We start from the raw sequence: 22,980 nt of genomic DNA, 5'->3' as shown, positions 1-22,980 counted from the left end.
ACAACGCCAATATGATGCTGAAGATAAAAACGCTGTTTAGCCACCCAATTCAGGGGCCGGAGAAAAGGGAGGTTGCATGATGTAAAAACCTTGTTCCTCGAGACTGCACTTCTAGCCAGCCATGAATTGTATCCAATATCGTGAGCTTTCAAAACCCCAGGATATCGTTCTCCACTTGGCTCAAGATGAGTCTTGTCCACTCAAATACATTTCTTCTATGAATTGTCCCATGGGATTATCGCTGGAACCCAAGTGTTGCATATGTGATGCTCGGGTCCTGTGTTGTAGCGGGTTCGGTATCGCACGCGAGCTAGCGGTCTGACCCATGATTTCTGCGAACGTATGGTGTGTTGCCGACGGGGGTGTGGCCGAGTTGTGCGGGTGTACTTCTGTTGACTGAGCCGCAGGACGAGCCGGAGACTGATATCGCAGCGGCGTATTCTGCGCAATGCTGCCTGACGATCCAGGAGCCATGAACATCCACGCACGTGGTGCCGGTCCCGTTTGCGATGGCGATACAGGTCCAGATGAGTTCAACGCGGTTCGATATCTCGGTCCATGTAAATTTTCTGAGCTCTGTACGGGTGACAAAAGCTCGGGTTCAACGCTCGAGGAACTGGACCGACGCTGCCGAGTCCTTCGAGACAAGTCGTCATATTCGTCGTCATCTGGAAAAGGTCGCCTCTCAGCCACGGAACGGTTGACATTGACAAGGGGACGTATATCTTCACCGGCCATGATTCGCCGGTAGAAGTCTTCCGCCATCCCCGATCCTGTCGTCCAACCCCTGATCCTCATTATGTCTAAAAAGGCCCGGGTGGAAGATGGTAACAGTTTTGGCTCGGAATGCAGCTTATCACGACAATACGGACAGCTGCCCGAGCTCATAAGCCACTTGCGGATACAATGGCTGCCGAATACGTGCTTGCATTTGGGAAGCCTGAGGGGCTTCTCACTGACGCCCTCGGGCGACGGTGTGTCGAATTCATTGTAGCAAATCATACAGGCTTCAATAATTAGCCAATAGTTGATGCAATACCGGATGTGATTCACCTACTTCTGTCACCTTGTGGTAAGTCGTCCACCTTGACTGGCTGCAGGTTCTGTAAAGCCTCTTTCCGCGGATTCGTCGAAGTAGTGTGAGGCAGCTGGGCTCGCGCATTCTCAATTTCTTCATAGTTGCCTGCATGACGCAAGATAGCCTGGCGACGAGGACCGGGATGACCGGGAGCAACATGAGATACACCAGACTGTCTCAGAGCATCACCGCGACTTTCAGAGGCCGCGAATCTGGCAATACCTGGCCGTCCTCTACGTGTAGGCTCAAGACGTCTTCGCTCGGAGAAGGAAAAGGTTGGGGAGCTCCGGTCGTTGCCAAAGTTTGGATTCAGAGCTGTGATCGTCAAGTCAGTAAAATAATTTCATCTATCATCTATCTTTAGAATCGCGGTCAAATTTTGTTCAGATGCAAGTCTCTGATAGGGCAAAATGGACGGCGAGCGGCTGGCCAGCTTCACGGCTTCCTCTCTCGCTCACAACTTCGTTCTCTTTCTTTATAGTCGTGAGCCGCAGATTTGGGATTCTTTTTGGACATACCAGAAGTAGAATGTGTTTGTCGATGTGCTTGGGATGGCCGACTTCGATTCTGAATGTTCAGTTGTGAATTGGGATTTGGCTGGCTGTTGTGTCGCCAATGCGTAGAGTGGGCAGCTGCTTCAGGATAGTATGTCATGGGAATTTCGAACTGCTGGCTCACGTGGGAACTTGATCTGAGCTGCGGATGCATTGAGCCGATTGTTGACTGCCTATTTGCCACCGGGGGCTCCTGCGCAAAACCAGCGTGTGGGCGGGGAAGAACAGATGGGACAGCTAGACTTCTGGAAGCTTGGTATATCTGATTATCAGTGGGAACAAGCGATGACCCAAACAAATGAGCTGTATAAGGGTCGGGGTGATGTGGAACTGGGCCAGCGGCCCATGTACTAGCTGGCGTGTAGTATTGATTTATGTCGGCCGAGGTTTGTAGCGCGCTAGGGACACTGATGGGCGTATACGGCCCGTTCTGAAGCGATGTGGGATAAGAGGAGATGAATGCTGGATTGGCCGGACGATCGTGAGCAGGATACAAAGGTTGTTGATGGGGCCATTGTGGCGGCATGGGTTGTGATTGAGACCATTCCCAGAAGGACTGCGGCATGCCAGCCGTGTGAGCTGGCGGTCCAGGTGTATTATCATGGGTCGCGAAATCCATGTCATCCATGACTCATATTACCAGCGGTACGGCGAATGTTGTTGAGGAAAGATGACGATCCGACACTGGGTCGACGAAGACTGGGCGTCGCAGATATGTGCGCGTAGGTCCTGATAAGTGACCCGATGGGGTTCGTTTGCGGAAGAATGTTCAGATAAGAATGTCGGCCAGAAGTCTGTTTCCTAAAATATTTGGTTCGCCGTCTGGGAGCCCCGACGCCACGGGAAATATGATAGGAAAGCTTGGAGGTGGTCAGGTGGATGCAATCCAAGAGGAGTGGCGATCTGCAGCGACAAGGCGTTTGTCGTGGATAGATTCAGCCAAGTTCAATAGCTGTACGACGCCCAAATTCGGCGGCGCCGTATACGGCTGTAGAAAGAAGTCGGCAAAACGCAGTTCGAGATCGATGCTGATAGATTATGGCCTTTCCTTGCGCTGCTCGCGGAGATGGAGGATGGATAGCTCGGAGTTGGTGGCGTGCGGGGCAATGAGTGACTAGGCGGCAACAGGAAGAATAGCCAGGTGATGTAGGCCCGAGCAGAAAGCCTAGCGAAATGTCTCGAAGGGTGTTTGAGAGTTGGGAGAAGCCATCCGGCAGCGAAGGAAAATCAACCGAGACTTGGGCACCTAATCAAGGCAGGCAAGAGGCACGAACAGTTTGGTCGTGGGCGGAGCCCGTGGCGGTCGTTGGAAGGAAAGTAAGCAGGGCCGGGCAGAGGAGCGCTCACAGCAGCAGACGGGGAAGGAGAGAGCGGCCGATAAAGGGTTGAGAATGGCTACTTTGGATAGGTAGGAAGCAAGAAAGCAAAAAAGGGAGGCAAATCAGAAAAAATGTACGGCAATGGGGCCAGATACAAATGTGGAATCGACAAGTGAGTGCTGAGGAGTGACAGTCACGCCAGTCCAGACCCAAGACAGAAGCAGGATGGAGGAAAACGGCAAGACAGAGGGCCACCTGTGACAAGGACAAGGTACCAGGAAACAGGCGAAAGGCGGAACGAACAAAGGCAAAGGCTGTCGAGAAGTTGACGACTAATAACAAATGGGGACAGACGAGGAGCGATCTAGCGGGCCAGAAAAGCGGCGGCGGGCAAAGGGCGATGCAAAGGGCGTCTTCATAAAAGCTGCGAGTGAGGCAGGGCTCTTTTTTTCGGCCTTTTCTTCTTCCGTTCTTCTTCCTTTTCCTGGAGCAGACTTGTGAGCAGCTAGCTAGCTCTCTTTTTCTCGACTCGTGAGAGCTCAAAGGGCCAACGGAGCTGGTGTCTCTACGCCGAGCTACGGCGACGGTATTGGACCAGGCTTTGCGAGGGAAAATCGGTGGTGACGAAACAGAGGAAGCAAGCTGCGTCTGGACATGCAGGTGGATAAGTATGTATGGGACTTTGGCAAAGTGTATGTGTGCTGGAGCTTTGGGAGCACTTGTCCGATGGTGTCCCGTGTGCAGTCGAAACTTGGCTGTTGCTGTGTATGTGCTTGTATTATTATGTCTCTGTGCCTGTGTGCGCGTGGTAGTGACTTGTACAATAAAAGTACATGTAAGATGCTGGTGATACCGGCGTTCCAAAAAGCCGTATTTGATTCAAAGCCACAGGAGAGGACAGATGGCGAGGGCGTTGCTAATAAAAGACGGCTAAGAGCAGGATAATGTGAGGGGAAAGGCAGAGGGAACTTGGGGCCAACTAAAAGGGAAAAAAAAAAAAAAAGGAAAATGCAAAGTTCAAAAACGAACCCTGGCAATAGATGGCTGATATGCCAGCGCGGGGCGGGCGCTCAGTCAGGCATGGATGAGACGGGCGCGCCTGGGCCGGCCTTCGACCTGGCATCGGCCACAGTTGAGAGAGGCCAGCTATGGATGAATTACGCTATCAAGAAGCAAACTAAATGTTAACTTTGGTGGCGTAGGAGCGCGCGAATGTTGTCACCACCAGGCGCATGTGGATGCCGACGAAAGCTAACTATGTTTAGTACCCAAACTAATTAGCAGCCTGCAGCAGCGGGAGGAGAGACAGACACGGCCAAGCCTGCGGCTGCTGATTCATTCGGTTGGGATGCCGCAAGGAGGATAACTAGTGGACGAGGGAACGTGTGGCTTGCGATGACCAGTAGTAGTGTGGTGAATGGGCGGCCCAGATGCGGGGATGCGAGGGTGGGAGATGTGACGGGTTGAGCTTGAATCGTTAGCAGGTCGTCAGCCAATGCCTTTGACTGGTGCAGGTGATGACCGGTCAGGAGAGCGAATTTATGACCTCGCAACGATAAAGTGAGGGAGGGGGGGTTGGCGCAGAGAAGGCGATTGGGGTGGGTGGCCGGCTTTCTGCTTGTCTCGCCACCAGTCAAGGCCGAGCCTGAACTTGTCCCGTTCAAAAAGAAAGGGCGACCAAACACAAAGCGTGTCGCAGGGGGGTTGGTGGAAGGTTGTTGCGAACGTACGAGATGGGCGATGAAGACGATTCCAAAGAGGGGTTCCGACCTGGAAGGTGGTCCTACATACGTATCGGCTTTTACAGGGATGTGCCAAAGGGAGATTTACTGGTAACTACATACGTAGGTAGTTTTAGCTTTGCTTGCAGCCTGGTGTCTGGCGCCAAAAAAGGACATGTCGCACGGAATCCATGTCACCATAGTTAGGTAGTATCAAGTTGCACCCAACTAATAACAGCGAACAGTGCACCTTTTTTTTTTTTGCTTTTTCGTTTTCCTTGCACACATGTGTACTTTGACGTCTTCTTTTGCTTTTCCCCGCCGTTGTTGGTTCACCGATAGTGTCTCCCCTCCTGCCGAACTCGAAACCGGCCGAGCCTACGTGTGTCGGCAGTTGCGGCATGTTCCGTCTTTCGCCTCTTGGGCTGAAGCTGTTGCCCAATGTGTGCTCGGCGTCTTCGGACCTAGTTACCTATTATTGGTAACTACTGAATATCTGCCTATTCACTCGAATCACTAACAAGAGGAATTGGCGCCCATGAGAAGAGGATGTTGGAGCAACAAAGACTATTCCACGCAAACGCGTGCCAGCACCTGGCAACTCGTGTCGATGAGTTTTGAGTCGATGTCTGTCATTCAGTGCCTCATCCTCACCTCATCTTTGCCCCCCCCAGCCTAACTCGGCACACAAGAAAATTCCCCATCCACAACCTGCAATGCCACTTTCCCCTTTGCCCAACCGTTTTACTGGTTAGTTACTGCGCATCTCCTTTACGTAGTTACGGTGGAGAGCAACGGCGGTGCACAATCTCATCTGGAGCGAACCCGTCTAGCCGCTCGTCTTTCCTCGACTCTCACTGGTTGCTGCGGGCGTTTCAACGACAGAGTCGACCGGGGGGGGGGCTTGACCGAACGGGTTGTTCCATCTTAGTTTCTCCGCAAGTTCATAATGTTGATAATACAGTCGAATAACTATTATTAGTTGCCCCAGCTCGAATTGAGATGAAAGCCTGCTATCCTACCATCAGGTAGACGCTAACAAGGCCAGGCCGCAGCACCATCGGCTGCTGACCTTTTGTCGTCGGAGCCTGCCGCCGCGACAATGGGCACGGCGACGGCCAGCAACCTCTTTCAATTATTCGTCTTTTCTGCAAACTCGTTCTCAAACTCCAAGAAACGTCAGCTTACGTAGCAACGTCCCTCTCAGCCAGCCGAACAACCAGTTTTCCATTACAGAATCATCACGACTCGCATAACAAGGCTCTCGGCCCAGGTTTCGTCGAAGCACCTTGCCAATACGGCTCGTAGGCAACTGCCCAGCGGGCCAAAAAAAAAACAGCGTCATGTGCGTGCACAGCTGGGCGTTATGCCACGGCGATACAACCAAGGTTTTTTCTTTTCTTTCTTTTCAGCTGACCAGGTATCCGCCAGCCTCCGTCGTTTTCATCGCTCTCTCACTCAAATGTGACATGTTTCCGAGTTGGCGGGTTTTTTTTTTTCTTCGGAAAAACAGCCCTGTCCTACCGCGTACTGGTAAACTGAATCGTCACACCAGAAAGTTAGCCGCCCGTCGGCGAAACAGCAGCTGGTGGTCTCTCCCCCCCCCTTTGGCCTTGGTGGTATTACCGACTTGCCACAGAAAAGTCCTGCATTTGTCCGACGTGCACGCAATTTCCCCCCTCTACACATTGTGTAGGTGTTGCCATTTTTTTTGGAGGGAGGAAAGGGGGGCGCTAGCTGCAGAGCATTGTCAAATTACTCGTCGTGCTCTGGTTGACAGTGACATGACAGAATTGCCCAGCCCGCAAAAGTGATGAATGAGCTGTACTATATGAATTTCTCTCAATATAGCTACACGAATAGCTACACGAAGCAAGACAGTACCCAGTTGTGATTGAGTACTCCGTATGTGTGCTTCGTCATGTGCAGTAACCTATCACTTGGCACCATCCTGGCGAGATGCAATCCATCACGTAACATCAACATGCAACTCCGGCACAGCAGGTCCAATTTTAGCAATGCTCAGCTACGATGATGCACTTTGACCTTTGACCATGACAAGCAACCATGCCGTCCCCCTCTCACTTGTACAAACGTACCACTCAAGCCTATGACTCGGCATACAATATTGATTCTCTGGACCCAAGCTGCCATGTTCCCATGTCACGACTCCATTGGTTACCCAACTCGGCTCCCGCACTGTTACACGTGGAATCTCGGGGGGCCGCACCGGTGTCGCACCGGCGGCCGCTCGGCGCCGCGAAAAAGGGCCAAAACAGTAAACCCGCAAAACCAATCATCCGCACAAGGCCGCATGGAACATGACACGTACCAAATGGAAGACTCACAACAGCTCCATGTAGTACACTGTGCAACCAAAAGACTCGCTCTTCCCGCTGATATAAATCGTTGCTTCAACCCGTTCCTCCTCGGCGCCAAGCCGAATTGCCGCTGATCCTTTCAACGTTGACGACTCCTTTGTGCCATGACACGGACCTTGTCAGATGCCTTCTTTATACATCCAATCAAGGCAGGTCGACATCTGCGAAGCACTCATGGTCATTCATGATTGGGGTAAATGATATTTTCTTGTGCACCACATCATTCCAACAAGGCTTCTCGTACACTCAGTGTGTATTTCACACAAACCGGACCGTAATATTCGCGGCTGATGTCGCGCAGCGCATCACCATTCCATGTTGCACAGTGAGCATCACCGGCAAGGGGTCTCGGTCTCGCACCACCGAGGACGACGAGGTGAGCGAACAGTCGACGTGACGCAGCTGTCCTCGCTGCCTTGGGTGCCTGCCTCACTTCTTGGGTAACCGATATTTGCCACCGGCCAGTTCTAGCTCCCCAGCCATAATTCTTTCTTCCAAGAACTCTTGCAGCTCTTCGGTGCTCCAGTGGCATCCGTCCGCGATGAGCATCTTCATCATCATGGCAATTTGGCTGAGTGGCATGGCTGGTGCCGAGTTTGTCAGCATACCAAGGATGAACTGCCAATAAATAGTGCGCCGCTCTGCTTCCTTCGCATCCATGACCTTGGCTTTCTTCGGGGAGACACTGCCAGAGATCTCTATGCCCTCGTCGACGGAGCCATCGTCATGAGCATCGGCTACGGCTGCTTCAGAATCCAAGCGTTCCAGAACCACGTACGTCCGATTACCGACATTCTTGAGAACCTTCTTCGTCATCCAGAACCGAAGCGCAAGTTCGAGGGCATCCTCATCCATCAACAAGCTCTGCCAAATCTCTTCAAAAGTGCGCTGCTGTGCGCCCGTGTCGCTCTGCGTTCCGTCGCCTTGAAACTCGAAAATCACTGCAGCTTCATACGTCTTGCATTCGAGCTCGACGGTGCGGTCCTCGAGCTCGAGACTCACTGTCGCCGTGCCCAGGTTATCTAGCCATCCAAGCTTCCGAGATGATTTGAGTTGCTCAAAACCAGCCTCGTATTGTGCTTGGATTTCTGCGACAGGCCGAGGAACCTTGAACGTCTCCTTTGTCAGACTAGGCCAGAACAGACGTGATAAGATCTTGGAGTGGTATGATAGACCTGGAGCGCCGGGCTGTTGCGCACTGCGGATTTTGCGTCGCAACACGGCGTCGACCCGCCTGGAATCGTGAATATCTTTGACCATAACGTCACAGTTTTGCAGCGCGTGCTCGCCAAACCTCTTCTTCAACAGTCCTAGAACTTTAATCTCTTGCTGGAAGCCAGGCTGTTTCGACAACAGTCGCTCTGCTATAATGTGCTGAAATTCCTTGATGAATATGTCTTGCGAGCCAAGCGCACTGATCAGCGTGCCAACGACGTCCTCGTTCTTAGGGCGCTTGTAGTTTACGCCGGCATCAACGGGATCTGGGACCCAGTTCATGTCGTCCCATCCAAGATCCTCCTCATCAATCGCTATTCTTTGCAGTTGAGACGCTTCGTTCATAATAACGGCCAGCTCGACAAGCTTCGTTTTGGCCTCGAGAGCATTGATGCCTTCGGGATTTGCGAGGAGGCCCGTAACTACAATTTGTATCGCATCATCTCTTTGGCAAAGGTAGAGCTGCAAGGCGTGCACTACTCGATCAAGAAGCACTTTTGAGTGATCGAGTGCGTGAAAGGTTCGAATCATGGAAATGTATGTCTGCAGTATTTCCAGAGTAGACCGGCCTGGGTGGAGCAGCCGATGCTGTAGGGCGGCTGAGAAGGTGTCTGTCAATGCCAGGCGTCGTTGGGGTGTTGTAACAGAGTATCCCAAATCATCAAGGCCCCCTCTTGTCTCGGGCCAGTGCAGAACAATGTCAAAGAGCTCGTGTATTCGCAGCGTTGCCAGACGACCTATGGCAATATCACGCCACTGCTCAACATCGGCCCATTTCACCTGGCCTCCGAGCTGGCCAAAGACTTCCACAGCCAGTCGCCCATATTGGTTTTCCACCCAGTCACATAGGTGCGCCATGCAGCCGGGCAGGACCGATCCCGTGTTTGGGTCCTTGACCTCGATTGCGCCCCAGACTCGGGCGTAGGCTGTCTGAATGAATTCGTGCATGCAACTATCCATCAACTCTGCAAACAGCACCTGAAACTTGTCTCCGGCGAGACCGACCTTTTGCAACGACTCTAGAAGGCTCAATAGCTCTTTTCGGGCGGTCGATGCGTTGGGATCCTCAAAATCATGCCTGCCATCAAAGCGCCGCCCGATGCTCAAGATGGTGCGCAGCAATCGCGCGAGTGCAGGGTTGAGGGCATTGATGAGACCTTGGGTCCATGAATTGCCAATGACGGCATGCAAGTCTCGCCTGAAGGTGCTGGTGGCCGTCTCCAAAGCAGCTTCATCAGAGATACCTCTTACGATGAGCAGCAGGCCATTGAGATATTGTCGGTGGGCTGCGGCCAGGGTATTCACCGTGCTCGTCACAATCTGCGACGTATCCGCGAGGCCGGCGCAGGCAGCAAGCAGCGGGAGGACATGGTGAACAAAATGCTGCCGAACTTGGCGTGCGTGCCACAGCAGGATGTCTTCAGTGTGCGTTGCGCGGGGCACACTGGTTGCTGGATCAAGCACGATTGGCAGTGCCTCATAGAAACCTGAATCGCCGTCCTGCGACTGGGGCGGCAGCGTGCCAAAGGAATCTTCGATGGCGACGGAAGAGGGAAGTTGAATACGGGATGTGACCAGATGCCAGGCCCGGTCCCATTTCACTTGGTCCGACAGCCCGGCATCGTTGCCGGCCGAGCGCCTGCCACGCGTCGACGCGTTATTGGTGGCGAGCGGTGGCCCGCCAAACGGTTCGCCGGGTGCCGATGAGGATAGCAGTGGCGTGGGCAGTGATAAATCGGTGTGAAAGACGGCCTTGAAAATTCTTTGCCGCTGGGCGCGCACCGTCAAGGCTGGCATGGTGCGGGCGTTGTTGGAAGACTTGTCTGTTTGTACGGATTCGGGGATTCGGGGATTCGAGGTGTTGACGGGTTGCTGTCGCGGGTGCACGTGTTGTGTGGTGGTGTTGTGATTTAAATGGAGATCACAGCAAGAGACCTATAATAGTAGAAAGCTTTTTTACTCTCCTGTAGAAATTTCAAGTGACTCGCTCCCTTTTTCTTCTTCATCTGCCGTACCTGCTTTAGTGATAGAGTCGTGTGATCTCTATGAAAATGCAGCGAGAGGGAGTGACGAGCACTACTCTTTGAAGCCCTAGCTTGGGATTATAATGCGAAATAAATCCGTCGTTTCCAACCAAGTCACTTTGGCCGAGTGGTTAAGGCGGTGCCCTGCTAAGGCATTACGTTCGCGTGCGTAGGTTCGAATCCTGCAGGTGACGGATCTCTTTTTTGTCCTCCATCGACTTGGTAACGGAAACTTTCTTTTTGCATAATAGTGTATAATCTGACAATAGACTGTGCTTTTTTTTTCTGCTCTTTTACCTTTATTTATAAACCTGGTATAAATAGAGTATTCTCTACTTGTGTTTATAGTCGTTTTCTATGCTAAAAGAAGAACATTACCTAGGCGTAAGAATATATAAACGTTTTACTTTTTTCCTTGGCTTTTTTCCTGCTAAGTCGTGCTGCACGCTGGCATAGCGTAATAGCATTCCACGACGACAAATGCTGCTAAAGCCTCGCGCTTGTTGCTATTGTCGCCAAAGCAAAGGAAACAAGTTTCATTTTAATTAGTTCAATTTCGTATATCGATCCAACTTTAAGCTGACGACGTGTCTCAAATATACCCATCCATCCAATCCATCACACATGAAATCACGCCTCCCTTGCCTGGGAATACTCCCGGTCTGCCAGCTCCTCTGCCCGTCGCTTCTCATCACCCTGCGTTACGTCGTCGAGGCCTAAACTGGAGACAAACTCATTGGTGATGCTTGCCACCATGTAGGCAGCGAGCTCCCGCTGTTCACGCGCGTCCTCTTCCTTCAGCCGGGCTACCTTGTCCTCCTCCATCGAGGTTCTTCGCATCGCCGTGATCTCTCGCAGGATGTATACGAGCGCTTCCTCGGAGCACCGGGTTCGAGGGCGCTCTCTAAAAAGAGACACGGCGCGGAGGTATCGCCGAGTGACGTCTGTGGCACCATCAACCGAAAATGCAATGACATATGTCAGTGCCTTGCCCCAGCCTACACGGACGTTAGTTAGTAATAGCAAATCACGCGGGAAAAAGGGCTGACTTGCCGTCGCTGTAGAGTCGGGGTTGGTCAAAGGCGTCCTCGCAAGGGTCGGCGTGTACCCATCTGCTCTGGCTAGCCGAGTAGACTTCAATGAAGACGTGGTCGGCTGCCGTCCAGACCCAGCGAACTCTCGCCCCGAGTGCCCTGCAAAACAGACCAAAGCAGTTTACCCATTCTCCAACGCGGCCTCTCCTTGTTTGCATCAGGGTTCTCGTGTCTTTGTAGCGAGGAAATCTCTCAGAAGATTGGCAGCTCAAGTTGGAACACCTGTAAAGCTCAACTCGGAGGGCCCCAAGTGCCGACTCCTCTGGTGTTGGTGTGCCCATCCCTTCTGGGACTGTGGCAGACTGGCACTCTGAGCAAGGCGGATTATTGACCCAAGTAAAGTATTCATGTTTGAACCAATTCATCATGACGATGATGGAACAATCCGTCAAGTCCCAGTGCGGCTGATTTTCAACACTGGATCCCTGGCTGTTCTCTTCGTAGGTCGACACTCTCAGCGCCGCTTTTGCGGATATCTCTTCCAACGGCATCGTAACCCGAGCCAACTCTAGCAACTCATCGTTTTCGTACGATAAAGGCACGTAGGAGAGACTCATAAGAAGGTTGCGAAATTTCTGTGCGTCCTTGTCTCCTTCCGCCGGCGGCTCTGGAATGAGTGGAAACCTTGTTCTAAATCGTCCGCGAAGAGTTGCATCTTTGGTACTCTGATCATACGACGGAGGTGATTCTGCCATGGACGCGCCTTGTACAACCACAGCAGATTTCTTGACTCTGTTGCGAATATTTTGCTTGTGCTTTTGTCGCATCAAGTCGACGAATTGTGCAGCAGTATTTTTGGTCCATTCTATATCGTACTGAGTTAGTTGTGCAGGTGGCAAACTATATTCCTTTTCCTTGGTTTGGTGTTCTTTATCCCCCATGTACTCTGGCGATGACTGGATGGTCGCCATGGGCAGCCTTGGGCGGAGTTGGGTTCGGTCTTCCAGATCGTTGAATATGAACGCAGCTGGTATGATCATGGCCGCACCCGTCTCTGGAGAGCCGGCAACGATGTGGCCAAATAGATCCCCGGTGCTGGCGTGGATTATCCAGGCACCACAGTCTCCGATTTCGAGAGGACAGTCAAGGGTGACATAGTAAACTTCCTGATATGTGTTTGCAGTGGGTAGGCTTGTGTACATGCTTGTACCAGAGAGTCTCCCACTCAGGATACCTCTAGATGTGATGGCCAAGATTCTTACATCTTTGGGACCATCGACAACTATGTTCCGAACGGTCAGAGTTCTTCCGCCGTGATTGATCGAATTCGGAACTTGGTGACTGGCCTCAGAGACCTCGATCAGATTGTAGTCAAGATTGGTTGCGAGGTCAGCTCGCGAAGATATCGAAACGGAGGAAAGCCGAACAGTTTCTCTCAGGACCGTTTGCTTCTGTCTCCTGAATTCGATAAGGGTTGGAGCGACAATGAAGGGTTCGCTCCCCTGCAGACTATCGTTGTCGTCGCAAATGTCGACCTTGCTCATTGCTGCGCAATCGAGTTCCAAGTCATCATCGGTACCGTGACTGATTACGTCTTGGTCGATGGAGAAATCGCTATCGGTGTCTGAGTAAGAAGACTCGCCATATGGATCTTGTTGGCTGGCAACACGAAATGCATGCTCAGCCGTCAAGTAGAAGAAGCGTTCGCCAAGCTGAACAACGCCACCAACTGTCGCGGCTCTGCTTGCAAAGAAATCCTGGGACTCTGCATGAATGACGAGTTCCATACCGCAGGCGTTGCTATCAGGTACGACGAGTCCCTTGATGACGAGATCCAATGCCGGCCGAGCGCCGACGTCAGCCATCTGAACGAGTTGGTTGAAATCCGGCGGTCGGGACGTATGACCAGTCTTGATGCCGGGGTATTTATCCAGGAGGCCACTGTCTTTAATGACGTCTCGCACTAGCTTGCGATGTGCTGGGACTTCGCAGCAGAAGACGATGGTTGGGCAAGCAAGCTCGGGAGATTTGCCAATCATGTACATGGACCAGGTCACCCACGATGATACAGCTTCCACGCCATTTTCGAGATGCTCTTTGATCCGTGGTGAAATCTTGACAAAGGACTCCCGCGCAGGGCCGACAGCCTCCCAGCATAGCTCCTTGCCCCCGAATTTGCCGATCTTGCGCCCGACGGAGAGCGTAGGCTCGGGCCAGGTTGAGCCCCGTGAGGTGAGGGCTCGCAGGGCATTCAGAGTTCCCTCGCGGACAAGGTTTCCGGGGGCGGCTGTGGTAGTGCTCATGATGGAGGCTTGAGTATTGATGGCCTTGCAAGAACTGCTGGGCTGAGCGGGAAAGCTTTGAGCTAGGCTGCGCAGAGATGTGGTCGTATGCATGCTGACGAAGAGTTGTGGCGCGGCATCTACAGAAAAGGATTACAGAACTTAGTGCGCTGTATGTTCCAAGACCACCACCGTTGGGGTGTGTGAGAGTCGTGCCTGCTGATTGATCCAGGGTATACCTAGGTAGGTAGCTGACTTAGACGCTCAGGTCAGAAGGGAAGCGTGACAGGCAAAATGCTTGCTTCACCATACACTTTTTATTTTTTACTTTTTCTAAGTTAGCCTCTTCTTTCAGTATCTAGGTATAAAGGCTGTTACCAATAAGCAATAAGCGTTAAGCCCTGGATCCTTGTCAAGGGAGCCTAGCGTACAAGGCCTAGCGTACAAGGGCCGGCCCGCCTCTATCGTCCTGATGGCGCCGTGTTGGGCTGCCACTGTGGCTGACGCATTTTCTTCTCAGGCACATTCTTCACAAATGGAAAAAAGCGATAAATACCGACGTATTGACCTTGCCGCCGCTTGGCTGACCATTCCAGTCGTCAGTCTTGAACTGTCTGGTCAACATGAGCGTCCAGACTTTTGTCAACACGAGCGTCTTGGGCGCCACGATTGCCGATTCGACAAAAGCAGCACTCGAGGACGCATTCTGGGACTGCGAGGGCGCGCAGCTGGACCTGGCCGACATCAACCTGAACCGGTACTGGAACTTTTACCAAAGCGAGTGCGCCAAGGCGCTGCACGGCGGCGGCAAGCACATTGCCACGCGGACGCACCACGACGTGATTGAATGCGTGCGCATGCTGCGAAGCGGCCAGGAGCGCCGCGCCGTCAAGGACCATTTGCGCGCCCGCCTCACCGCCTTCCACACCAACGAGGACGAGATCCTCGACAACTCCATCGACCTCGCCGCGAGCGTGCTGCTCATGATGAACTTTTGCACCTACCCGTACGGCTTCTCCGGCCGCCGCTGGCTGAACTGGAACAACGGCGCCTCGCTGCAGACGCTCCTCCACGACTTCTTTGGCGCCGACGCCGCCGCCGCCGAGACGAGGACCGACAGCGTCGTCAAGCTGGAAAAGATCTTCACCGCACACAACCTCATGCGCATCGCCGGGCTCCAGGTCGTCTGGACCGACAACATGCTCGACCACCTGCGCCTGACCGACGACGATCGCCGCGTCCACGTCTTCCACCACGCCTCGTTTCTGGAAGTTCAAAAGCATAGGTAAAAAAGTTTGGCTGCCCTTTGGGGCCGTCAGCCAGCCAGGCAAAAACAACCTCAATCTGACTGACGGATACCTCGAGCAGCCCAAACTGCCTCTTGCCGTGCGGCCTCGCAGACGAGACGCTGCGCACGCTCGCCCTACTCATCCCCTCCTCCGACCCGGCCACGCGCACATGGTTCACGAGACAGGCCAACTATCCAGATCTCGACAAGCGCGCCAGTCGCTATCGGAGACTGAAAACGGATGATCGCCAGATTGAAAAGTTTCCGTTTTGGCGGGACCGGTTGCTCATGCTGAAGCAAGTCTTTGACGAGGCACAGCCCCAGTCACTGTCCCAGTGGTGGTACGACCGACGCAATGGTGTCCAGTGGTATGTCTGATTGCGCCTTGACCTCTGGGTGCCGTCAATAACGGTCTACGCTAGGTATACATTTTGGGTTGCTGTCCTTGTCTTGATCCTCACGATAGTATTCGGCTTGATTCAAAGTATCGAAGGGGGGCTGCAAGTGTACGCCTCCTTCAAAGCTCTAGAGGCATCAGCGCCTCAGAGCCGGTGACTTTGGGGGGAAGCCTCTGCTGTCATTCTTACCATGACTCATTGTTCAAATGGGATTCTGGAAGCAGCGCGCAAGCACATGAATGAAGAAGATATACCAACCATGTTCGGGGGACAAGTACCACTGGTACACATTATGATTGACTTGATTGACTGAATGATTGAATGACTGAATAATTAAAGTTCACTTTCCGTGTCGTTTCTTCCCTGACCAAGTCATTCCTCTTCTTTATCCAACTTCTTTGGCAATATATACATAGATGCATAGTGCCGACACAGGAACCCTAGGAACCCCTCAGTCGATGGACCACTTGACGCCCCGGCGGAGGGTACCATCACCGTCCTTGCCGCCAAACGCCTTCCAGTCATCCAGGCACATGTCGAACGACTGCTCGTCGCTCGTGTTCTGGTCGGCGACAATGACCTTGCGCGTCACGCCCTTGTAGGTCATGGTGACGGTCTTGGCGCAGAGCTTGTTGTGCTGGGCCTGGCCAAACTTGTCGAAGACGCGCGAGGGCACTGCGACCAGGGCCGCGCCGGCTGGCACCTTGCCCTTGAAGTACGTGCTCAGGCCGCACGCCCCCGAGTCGTACAGGATCTTGCGGCAGCGCGCCGCGTCGCCAAACTGGAAAATGGACCCGTCGTTGGTGCCCGACGTGATGCTGCGCTCCGCAACCGCGGCGGCAGACGTGCCCAGGGCCAGGCCCGCGACGATGAGGGAGAGCGACAGATGCATTTTTGAAGAGGGGTTGGTTTTTTTTTTGTTCAGGGTATATAGAGGAGTAGCTTGATCGATTGCAATGGCAAGGCCAGGATATATCACTCTCGACGAGGGAACCGTCCTCTGCTTTTATAGTCGTTTCTCTTCCACCTTCGCCTGACTCGGCGGAAACAGCATTGCCGCGATTGCTGCTAAAATCTCACATCAGGAAGGCTGATCCGTCTGGTTATGGACAGTGAGGCCCCATGCTGTGTCTCTCAATCGTTGCCCGTGCGTCTCTCCCATGGACAAGATTTCCTCCAACGGCAAACGGCTGACACAACCACGGCCCCAGGAACAGGTTCCCAGGCCCGGTAAAATTAGGCACCGCAACGCCTAGCGCCCGTAAGCGCATACGCCTGTTTCACCGGATGCTGTTCGCTCATAGGTGGGAAAAATGGCCGGAGCCATGATCGTTTTTGACGGAAGAATAAAATCGCCTGGATCGCACCGGACGGGAATTTGCCGCGGGTTTAACTAGGTTGCAAAATCGTGGCTCCTCCCTACCTAGTTAGTCGTGTACAATATATAAAAAGCCACATGGAACAAGCCCAGAGCATTACATAATACAGCAAGTCCGGCGTTTGTCTTACATTCATCTCTATATACACTTCGAAACGAGGGCTCGAGTCTCGATAGGTTCAATTGCCACGGACGTATAAACGAAAAAAGTCTCGGACGCCGTATAATTTCCCGCGCATCTCGCCCCGACTTCTGCTTTATACAACCGACGGCCGCGGCCAACGCCCATGTTCAGGCCAAGCACTTTCCCAAGAAATTCAAGCCAACAAGTACCCGAACCCTCCCCAAAAGAATAAAGTCCCAAGGTTCAAACTCCATTGCGGATTCATAAACAAAACCGGAGAAAATAAAAACACTATATAATACAGGTTGGGAGGGGGTATCTGGGTACAAAATGACCACGACAATGTACCGCCCCAACCTTCTATTCCGCTCCATATGTACGTGTGTTGAAATATACGTGGGTTGGTTCTCATGTCACATAGGTCCTACCTCTGGCAACATGACCCGACTCCGGCAGGTCAAGCACTGCTGCTTCCACTCGGTTTTCGCTTGCACTTGTCGTGCAGCATATGCCCATTTCGCGCCGTGGTCCTCGTGAATTCGGCGCCGCAATTGGGACACGTCGCTTTGGCGGCCTGGCCCGACTTCTCGCGCTGGTGGCGCAACAGGTTGCTAAAGGTGGAAAACTGCCGCCCGTTGCACCCGTGGTCCCAGCAGCGAGGCTTGGGCCTGCTCGAGGCAACGCCAGAGGGCGAGACGTCCTGCGGCGTGCCGACAGGGCTTGGCGGCATGTGGTACATCAAGCTGCTCTCGTACATATGATGCAGCGAGGGCAACGGTTGGTGGCTGGTCCTCAAGCTGTTTGGCAGGTATTAGTAGCACGTTTTTTTTGACGGGTTTTCTGTCGGCAGAGGGGCAGAGGGAACGCACCCAAAGTCGCTTGCGCCGAGGTATCCGTTTGGGTACCCCATGTGGACGTTGTATGAGTGCGGGCTGTTTTCCAAGAGATTAGCTACGCAGAATCGCATGTTCCGTTCCTGAGGGCATACAGAGGATGTTGGTACGATAGCGAGTACTCGTGCGAGTGCTCCGACGTGGGGCTGTAAGCGGGCAGGTAGGACGATGCCGGCATGAGCTGCGGCGAGTCCGCCATCAACGGCACGGCCGTGTGCGCTGTCGGGGTGTAGATGGAGAGTCCGATATTGCCAATGGCATCGGTCGGGCTCATCATGGCCGCGTCGGCAAACGAAGAGCTGCTGCTGCTGCAGCGGCGCCTCGCAGTGAGGCGGGAGTCTCTACGAAGACGGTCCTGCTGGCGCTTGAGGCTGTGGTGATCTTGCGTAAACGAAAGACAGCTGCTCGATGCCGACGACTTTGTGCTGATAGGAGACATGGGACCGCCGTCGCTCGTCTGGCCCTCGACGTTGAAATCATGTCCAAACATGATGTCGTGGTGGTGGTGGAGGTGGAGGTGGTGGTTGGAGCGAGGATCTGGTCGTCGCAGTAGGCCGAGCCGTTAGCAAGGGAAAAAGGCCGCTACTCGTGGCAATATTTAAGTCGAGGAGCGCGCCATTTCCCACCTACCTTGCCAGGACAAGCCACTTTTGCTTCCAATCATCGAACTGGGATCCAATGACAAGGCTATGGCGCTGTAGCCTGGTTAGCACTGGGGGCTGGGGGGGGGGCAGCAGCAGGATGGGTGTGGGCTAACTCGCCTCATGATGAAGTGGGCAGAGACTGAATCTGAGGCAGAAAGCTATACAAGGAGGGTGTTTTCTTTCTTTTTTGCTCTACTATCTGTCGTCTTGAGAGAGGTAGAATTGACCTTGCTGTCGAGTGTCCAACAGCGTTCAAGGCCCCGGCGTGGTTGGACTCAAGGTCGGCCTGAGTGCAAATGGGGAAGGCTCCGCGGGGTGTATGTATGTACGTACGCTGGGAAGTGCGGCACGTTTTGCAGAGGTGCGCATGGGCTCCCAACAAGGTGAATGGCAGCAAATACTCGGGGCGGCGCGCTCGAGGGGGCAGGTCGCCTCGTCCCAAGGGTCTCTCTCAGAGGAAGTCTCGAATCACTTCGCAGAAGAGTGGTGACGGCACCACATACAGGGCTATACTACTGAAGATCTTCCGTCTTAGTTTTCCGGGGAGCCGGTCGTCTTGCAGGATAAAAGAGGAAAAAAGGCGCCGTATATGGAGGACTGTACGTATGCGGATGGATGATTGGCCTGGGGGGGGGGAAGGCAGGTGAAGCGACATGGAGCACCGGCAGTCGGCAAGACCTGAGCCAACTTATATGGAGTGTTTTTTTGTCGAGTTGGCATCATCATCCCAGGTTGTAATAGGATGATTAGAGTCGAGATTGCATCGCGCAACTCACAAGGAACTGGGGCGGGCGTGGCAACATGGAACCCCATTTCGACCTGCCAGCCTGAGCCTGATGAGTAGTCCGTATGTGGGGGGGAGACGAGTAAAAAGAACTTGGTCCATGGCGGAGGAGGTGTGTCGCGCACCTTGATCAGGAGAGGGGGGGCGTATGAGCCGACGAGCCTGAGAGGTGGAAGAGAGAGGGGTGGGCGGCAGAAACTCCTGTGTCGTCCGACTAGCATGTCATCTTGTTCAGGAAACAAGACTAGGAAAGGCCCAGCGGGGGTTGTCATCCGCCGGTTATTAGCAAGTGCTGGGTAACTAAACTAATGTTGGTGCGATTGGGTTGGGGAGGAGCCGAACTGATGGACAGGGACAGACAGCGTCAGGGCCGCTGACCTCGAGGCTCGACATGAGCTCGGCACAATCCTGAGAAGCGGGCTACAGACTCCTCTTCCGTCTCTGACAAAGGTGCCAATCCCAATTCGCCTGCCCAATGAGGGGGAGGGGGGGGGGTGGAAGAAGAGTCAGCTCTGCTATTACGGATTACCTGTTGGCAGACACGGCATTGTGCGGGGAATGGCGCGGTCCACAAGCCCTCCCTCAAAGCAGTAAATTTGCACTGGGCTGGTGTAATAACGGACAGAAGCAAAAAAAAAAAAAAAAAAAAAGGGCCATCAAGTTGGGAATTGAACCGGACAGAAGCAACAGCCAGCCAAGCCCCCCCTGGCAAAGTTGCTGGCGCCACCCCCGGAGCCGTTGGGTGGTTCCTGTTCTCATTCGTCGAGGGGAAACTGTATTAGTTTTCTTTTGTGGCTGCATTTTCTCTGCGTAGTGCGGCCGCAAGAGGCAAGAAGAAGTGCGAAGTGGTTGTTCCTTGGCCGACGTTATCACGATATTGCTGTCACTATTTTTATTTTTTTTATTTTTTTCCCTGGTTGGCCGAGACCTTGTTACCGCCCCGCCCCAGAAAAAAGTCGGACTATTTCATTTCAGTTAGCAGTTGTTCACGGAGCCGAAGCGGAGGGCGGCGCCCCTCTATCGGATACGCTGGCCTTTTTCCGATCGGGAGCAAAGGCCAAGCCCCGGGGAACACTCTGCCAGTTCCATGACAGAAACCAGCACGCCCACCCACCCAACAACCACGACTACAGTTGCAAAGAGCTCGCAAATCGAACCCGGAATATCCTCTGATTCTTGTCCACTTGTTTGTTGGAGAGCTTGTTGGTGCAACAAGCCAGCCTCGATGCTGCCCCCCCCCCGTAAGCCGCCACCATGGCGAATAAACGAAGGACGGTACTAGCTGTACACCGGGGCCACCCACCACACCATGCAGAACAAAAAGGAAGTTGACGCTGGGCTTCATTGTCCACTTGCGTGCCTGAAAGAACAAAAAGACAAAAACTGGTTGTAGTGGCTCTCGCTTTGTTTTGGCCGCTTTTATTTTGATTTGCTGCGCGTGGCGCTGGGGCCTATATGTGGAAGCTGTTAGTTACCCCCCTTTTGGTCAGAATTCTAGTTGTGACTAGCAAATTGAATAAAACAGGGCAAAAAGCCCTCCAGTTGAAACGCAGTAAGAGCAGCCTCCCCCCCCCTCCCCCTTTTGTTATCACAGCTGTGCCTCCAACAAGGCGGACGAAAATGCTACCAAACCAGCAAAGCAGGAACAGAAAGAAAAAAAAAAAGACGGCCAACTGTGTGTATCCGTCCGCAGCCCTACCGGTGGTAAGGGAGGGGGGGCACGACCAACCCGTGCGCAACTACGTGGCCGCCCCCGGCCGGGACAGGCCCCCACTAGACGCCCAGCTATTTTCGGTCTTCGCGCCCGCTAGGCCCGGACTTGCGGACCCAGCGCGTGCGCAAGGGGGGGACTGGGGACTGCGTTCAGCCCGGAGCAAAAGCCCGTCACTGCTTGCTTGCTTCGTCTTTTTCTTTGGCTGTGCGAGATGCGAACCTGCAGTTCCCTTGCCCGCCAACTCTGTGTGTCACCCAGAAAAAGATCGAACTCGTATGGAGTTGCGCCCCCCCCCCCCCCCATCCATGTACGCACGTTATCTCAGCGCTGCTCGGCTCGCTTTCCACTAGCCCGCCCGCCCGGCCACAACCGATTCCCAAGTCATCAATGAGGCTCTCTCTCCCCCAGCTTTTTTGCGCAGTTGGTCGTGACAGATCAGCGCCGCCGCCGCCCCCGCACTATGCAGAGCCGAGGCTGCAATGTAGTCATGCGATTCGGATGCGAATCTTCTTTCGTCGCCAAGACGAGTCTTTTTGTTTCAGCTCCAGCACTTGATTGATAAGAGTGTGCCATGTAAGCATCGTTTATGACGACGGGGGGCCATGAATGGAGCCACACATGAGTTACACTGCGGAGTAATACCTGTTACATTTCTTTGGTCTATTCTAGCGCAGCCTGGGTTTGGCACCACTGCTTAGCCAAAACCGTCTTGCTCTCCTTGTCATCACGGCTCAAACGGTTGGTAAGCGCCCGGTTTCTCATGCCCACACCCCTACCTGTACGACATCGCTCCAGCTGGTAATTAGAGAGCCTTGTTTCCGGTTTCATCGAAATCGCCGTCTCGCTATCCGCAACCGAGCTAACTAGTCAGTTACCACCAATGCACAAGGATCTTGTGCAACAGAAGAGACTACATTGAAAATCTACCGCGTATGCTTCGTTCAAGATGGCATCTTCTTCGCTTTTGGGTGCTTTGGTCACATCCGAAACTCGCCGAGCTTATCCCAGATGTGGACGGTGCAACAATGATAAAAAAACGCTCAGCAAAAAGCCCTTGTACCCGTATGCATATCCGCACGTGAGCTAAAGTATTTGATTGGGCGTCAGTGGCTTCAGTAGTCCTTGGTAATTTATCCTTGTAGGACCCCAAGAGCCGAGATGTCTGCTAGACTGACTGGCGCACAAGACAAAGATGGCGGCTATACATTGTGTCTACGCCATCGACAAAAATTCAATACATGGATCGTTTTATATTCGCTTCCATAATATCGGCTCCCGTCCTCCCGCTCCCGTCTTCACACCTCAGTTGCCTATACTCTACTTGATCGCCCACCGGCTGTGACACATCCCCACTGCTTCACTCAACACCAACAAATGAAAGGAATAGAGCGCTCAATCACATAATCACTTGGAATATTCCGTTTTCGTTTTAGCTCTTTCTTCTTTTTTTAGTAGTCTCTGCATCGAGCATCGGGACATCGCGCGCCACGCTGGGGTCGTCAAACCGCGCCGTCCAGCCTCGTTGCTCGCATCGCCTCTTTTGTTCGTACCAGCCTCAAGGTTCTGGCCTACCTTGGATTTCTCTGCTGCCGCTAAACGTTGCAGCACCTGAATAGCCCTGTTTTCTCTCAGCTGGGACAGGATCCTGCCAACTCAAAATGGTTGCAACTCTCCCGATACAGAGACAGGCCGCGTTCTGTCAGTATGAGAATCGGCTATGATCCTCTTTCGAATAAATTGGTCATAATTATCAGCGTCTATTACTAACGAAGTGTGCTGGCCGAGTATTCAACTGGCGACCCGACAACCGAAAAAATAATGATAGTACGAATTCATGCTCCGTAATTAGGACAGTTCTTTGAATTCCCGGGCGGCCCATCACCTACTTGCTACCCTATGGCCAGTCGGAGTGATTACATAAGCACCCATGTGAAGGCATCACAGGTTCATCCGTCGCGGGGCCAAGCGCGCTGTGGAACGGACGCCTGACGTTGCACACCTGAACCGGCGATGAACCAGAGAAAAACACGAAGCAGCCAAGTCCTTTTAACCGAGTCTCTGCAGATTTAGCGCACTGTCCCCATTTTACAGGACTGCGACGCGCCATTTCAGCTTTGCCAAGGCACACTGTGTCCTCTCATAGTTCGCC

The 22,980-nt window shown here is 53.3% G+C and overlaps 9 protein-coding genes across 9 annotated transcripts; 3 read left to right on the top strand and 6 right to left on the bottom strand.

Annotated features, from left to right (window-relative positions):
- Positions 1–180: 180 nt before the first annotated feature.
- On the bottom strand, positions 181–2,251 carry CCM_05936 (Zinc finger domain-containing protein, C3HC4 RING-type; the record flags this gene model as incomplete). The annotated part of the gene is made up of 3 exons (XM_006671080.1): positions 181–1,007; positions 1,058–1,393; positions 1,537–2,251. 3 exons carry the CDS (start codon positions 2,249–2,251, stop codon positions 181–183), a joined length of 1,878 nt encoding a protein of 625 aa, XP_006671143.1.
- A 2,822-nt stretch (positions 2,252–5,073) lies between these two features.
- Positions 5,074–7,450, top strand: CCM_05935 (uncharacterized protein; the record flags this gene model as incomplete). The annotated part of the gene is made up of 6 exons (XM_006671079.1): positions 5,074–5,115; positions 5,199–5,311; positions 5,909–6,017; positions 6,536–6,577; positions 7,177–7,246; positions 7,380–7,450. 6 exons carry the CDS (start codon positions 5,074–5,076, stop codon positions 7,448–7,450), a joined length of 447 nt encoding a protein of 148 aa, XP_006671142.1.
- A 32-nt stretch (positions 7,451–7,482) lies between these two features.
- CCM_05934 (anaphase-promoting complex subunit ApcB, putative) lies at positions 7,483–10,065 on the bottom strand (the record flags this gene model as incomplete). The annotated part of the gene is made up of 1 exon (XM_006671078.1): positions 7,483–10,065. The coding sequence occupies one exon, from the start codon at positions 10,063–10,065 to the stop codon at positions 7,483–7,485; it is 2,583 nt and encodes an 860-aa protein (XP_006671141.1).
- An 857-nt stretch (positions 10,066–10,922) lies between these two features.
- On the bottom strand, positions 10,923–13,629 carry CCM_05933 (peptidase (PNG1); the record flags this gene model as incomplete). Its single annotated transcript, XM_006671077.1, has 2 exons — positions 10,923–11,290; positions 11,769–13,629. 2 exons carry the CDS (start codon positions 13,627–13,629, stop codon positions 10,923–10,925), a joined length of 2,229 nt encoding a protein of 742 aa, XP_006671140.1.
- A 602-nt stretch (positions 13,630–14,231) lies between these two features.
- Positions 14,232–15,451, top strand: CCM_05932 (uncharacterized protein; the record flags this gene model as incomplete). The annotated part of the gene is made up of 3 exons (XM_006671076.1): positions 14,232–14,893; positions 14,977–15,264; positions 15,319–15,451. The coding sequence occupies 3 exons, from the start codon at positions 14,232–14,234 to the stop codon at positions 15,449–15,451; spliced, it is 1,083 nt and encodes a 360-aa protein (XP_006671139.1).
- Positions 15,452–15,745: 294 nt separating this feature from the next.
- On the bottom strand, positions 15,746–16,186 carry CCM_05931 (uncharacterized protein; the record flags this gene model as incomplete). The annotated part of the gene is made up of 1 exon (XM_006671075.1): positions 15,746–16,186. The coding sequence occupies one exon, from the start codon at positions 16,184–16,186 to the stop codon at positions 15,746–15,748; it is 441 nt and encodes a 146-aa protein (XP_006671138.1).
- Positions 16,187–17,253: 1,067 nt separating this feature from the next.
- On the bottom strand, positions 17,254–18,179 carry CCM_05930 (uncharacterized protein; the record flags this gene model as incomplete). The annotated part of the gene is made up of 3 exons (XM_006671074.1): positions 17,254–17,593; positions 17,666–17,728; positions 17,785–18,179. 3 exons carry the CDS (start codon positions 18,177–18,179, stop codon positions 17,254–17,256), a joined length of 798 nt encoding a protein of 265 aa, XP_006671137.1.
- A 685-nt stretch (positions 18,180–18,864) lies between these two features.
- Positions 18,865–19,665, bottom strand: CCM_05929 (uncharacterized protein; the record flags this gene model as incomplete). The annotated part of the gene is made up of 4 exons (XM_006671073.1): positions 18,865–18,930; positions 19,478–19,525; positions 19,546–19,585; positions 19,661–19,665. 4 exons carry the CDS (start codon positions 19,663–19,665, stop codon positions 18,865–18,867), a joined length of 159 nt encoding a protein of 52 aa, XP_006671136.1.
- A 907-nt stretch (positions 19,666–20,572) lies between these two features.
- Positions 20,573–22,974, top strand: CCM_05928 (uncharacterized protein; the record flags this gene model as incomplete). The annotated part of the gene is made up of 7 exons (XM_006671072.1): positions 20,573–20,583; positions 20,712–20,821; positions 20,929–21,104; positions 21,501–21,573; positions 21,948–21,956; positions 22,448–22,529; positions 22,923–22,974. The coding sequence occupies 7 exons, from the start codon at positions 20,573–20,575 to the stop codon at positions 22,972–22,974; spliced, it is 513 nt and encodes a 170-aa protein (XP_006671135.1).
- Positions 22,975–22,980: the final 6 nt, after the last annotated feature.

The sequence above is a fragment of the Cordyceps militaris genome (genome assembly GCF_000225605.1).
Source record: "Cordyceps militaris CM01 unplaced genomic scaffold CCM_S00004, whole genome shotgun sequence".
In the NCBI taxonomy this organism is placed as follows: Eukaryota; Fungi; Ascomycota; class Sordariomycetes; order Hypocreales; family Cordycipitaceae; genus Cordyceps; species Cordyceps militaris.
This window is presented reverse-complemented; position numbering and strand designations above follow the sequence as displayed.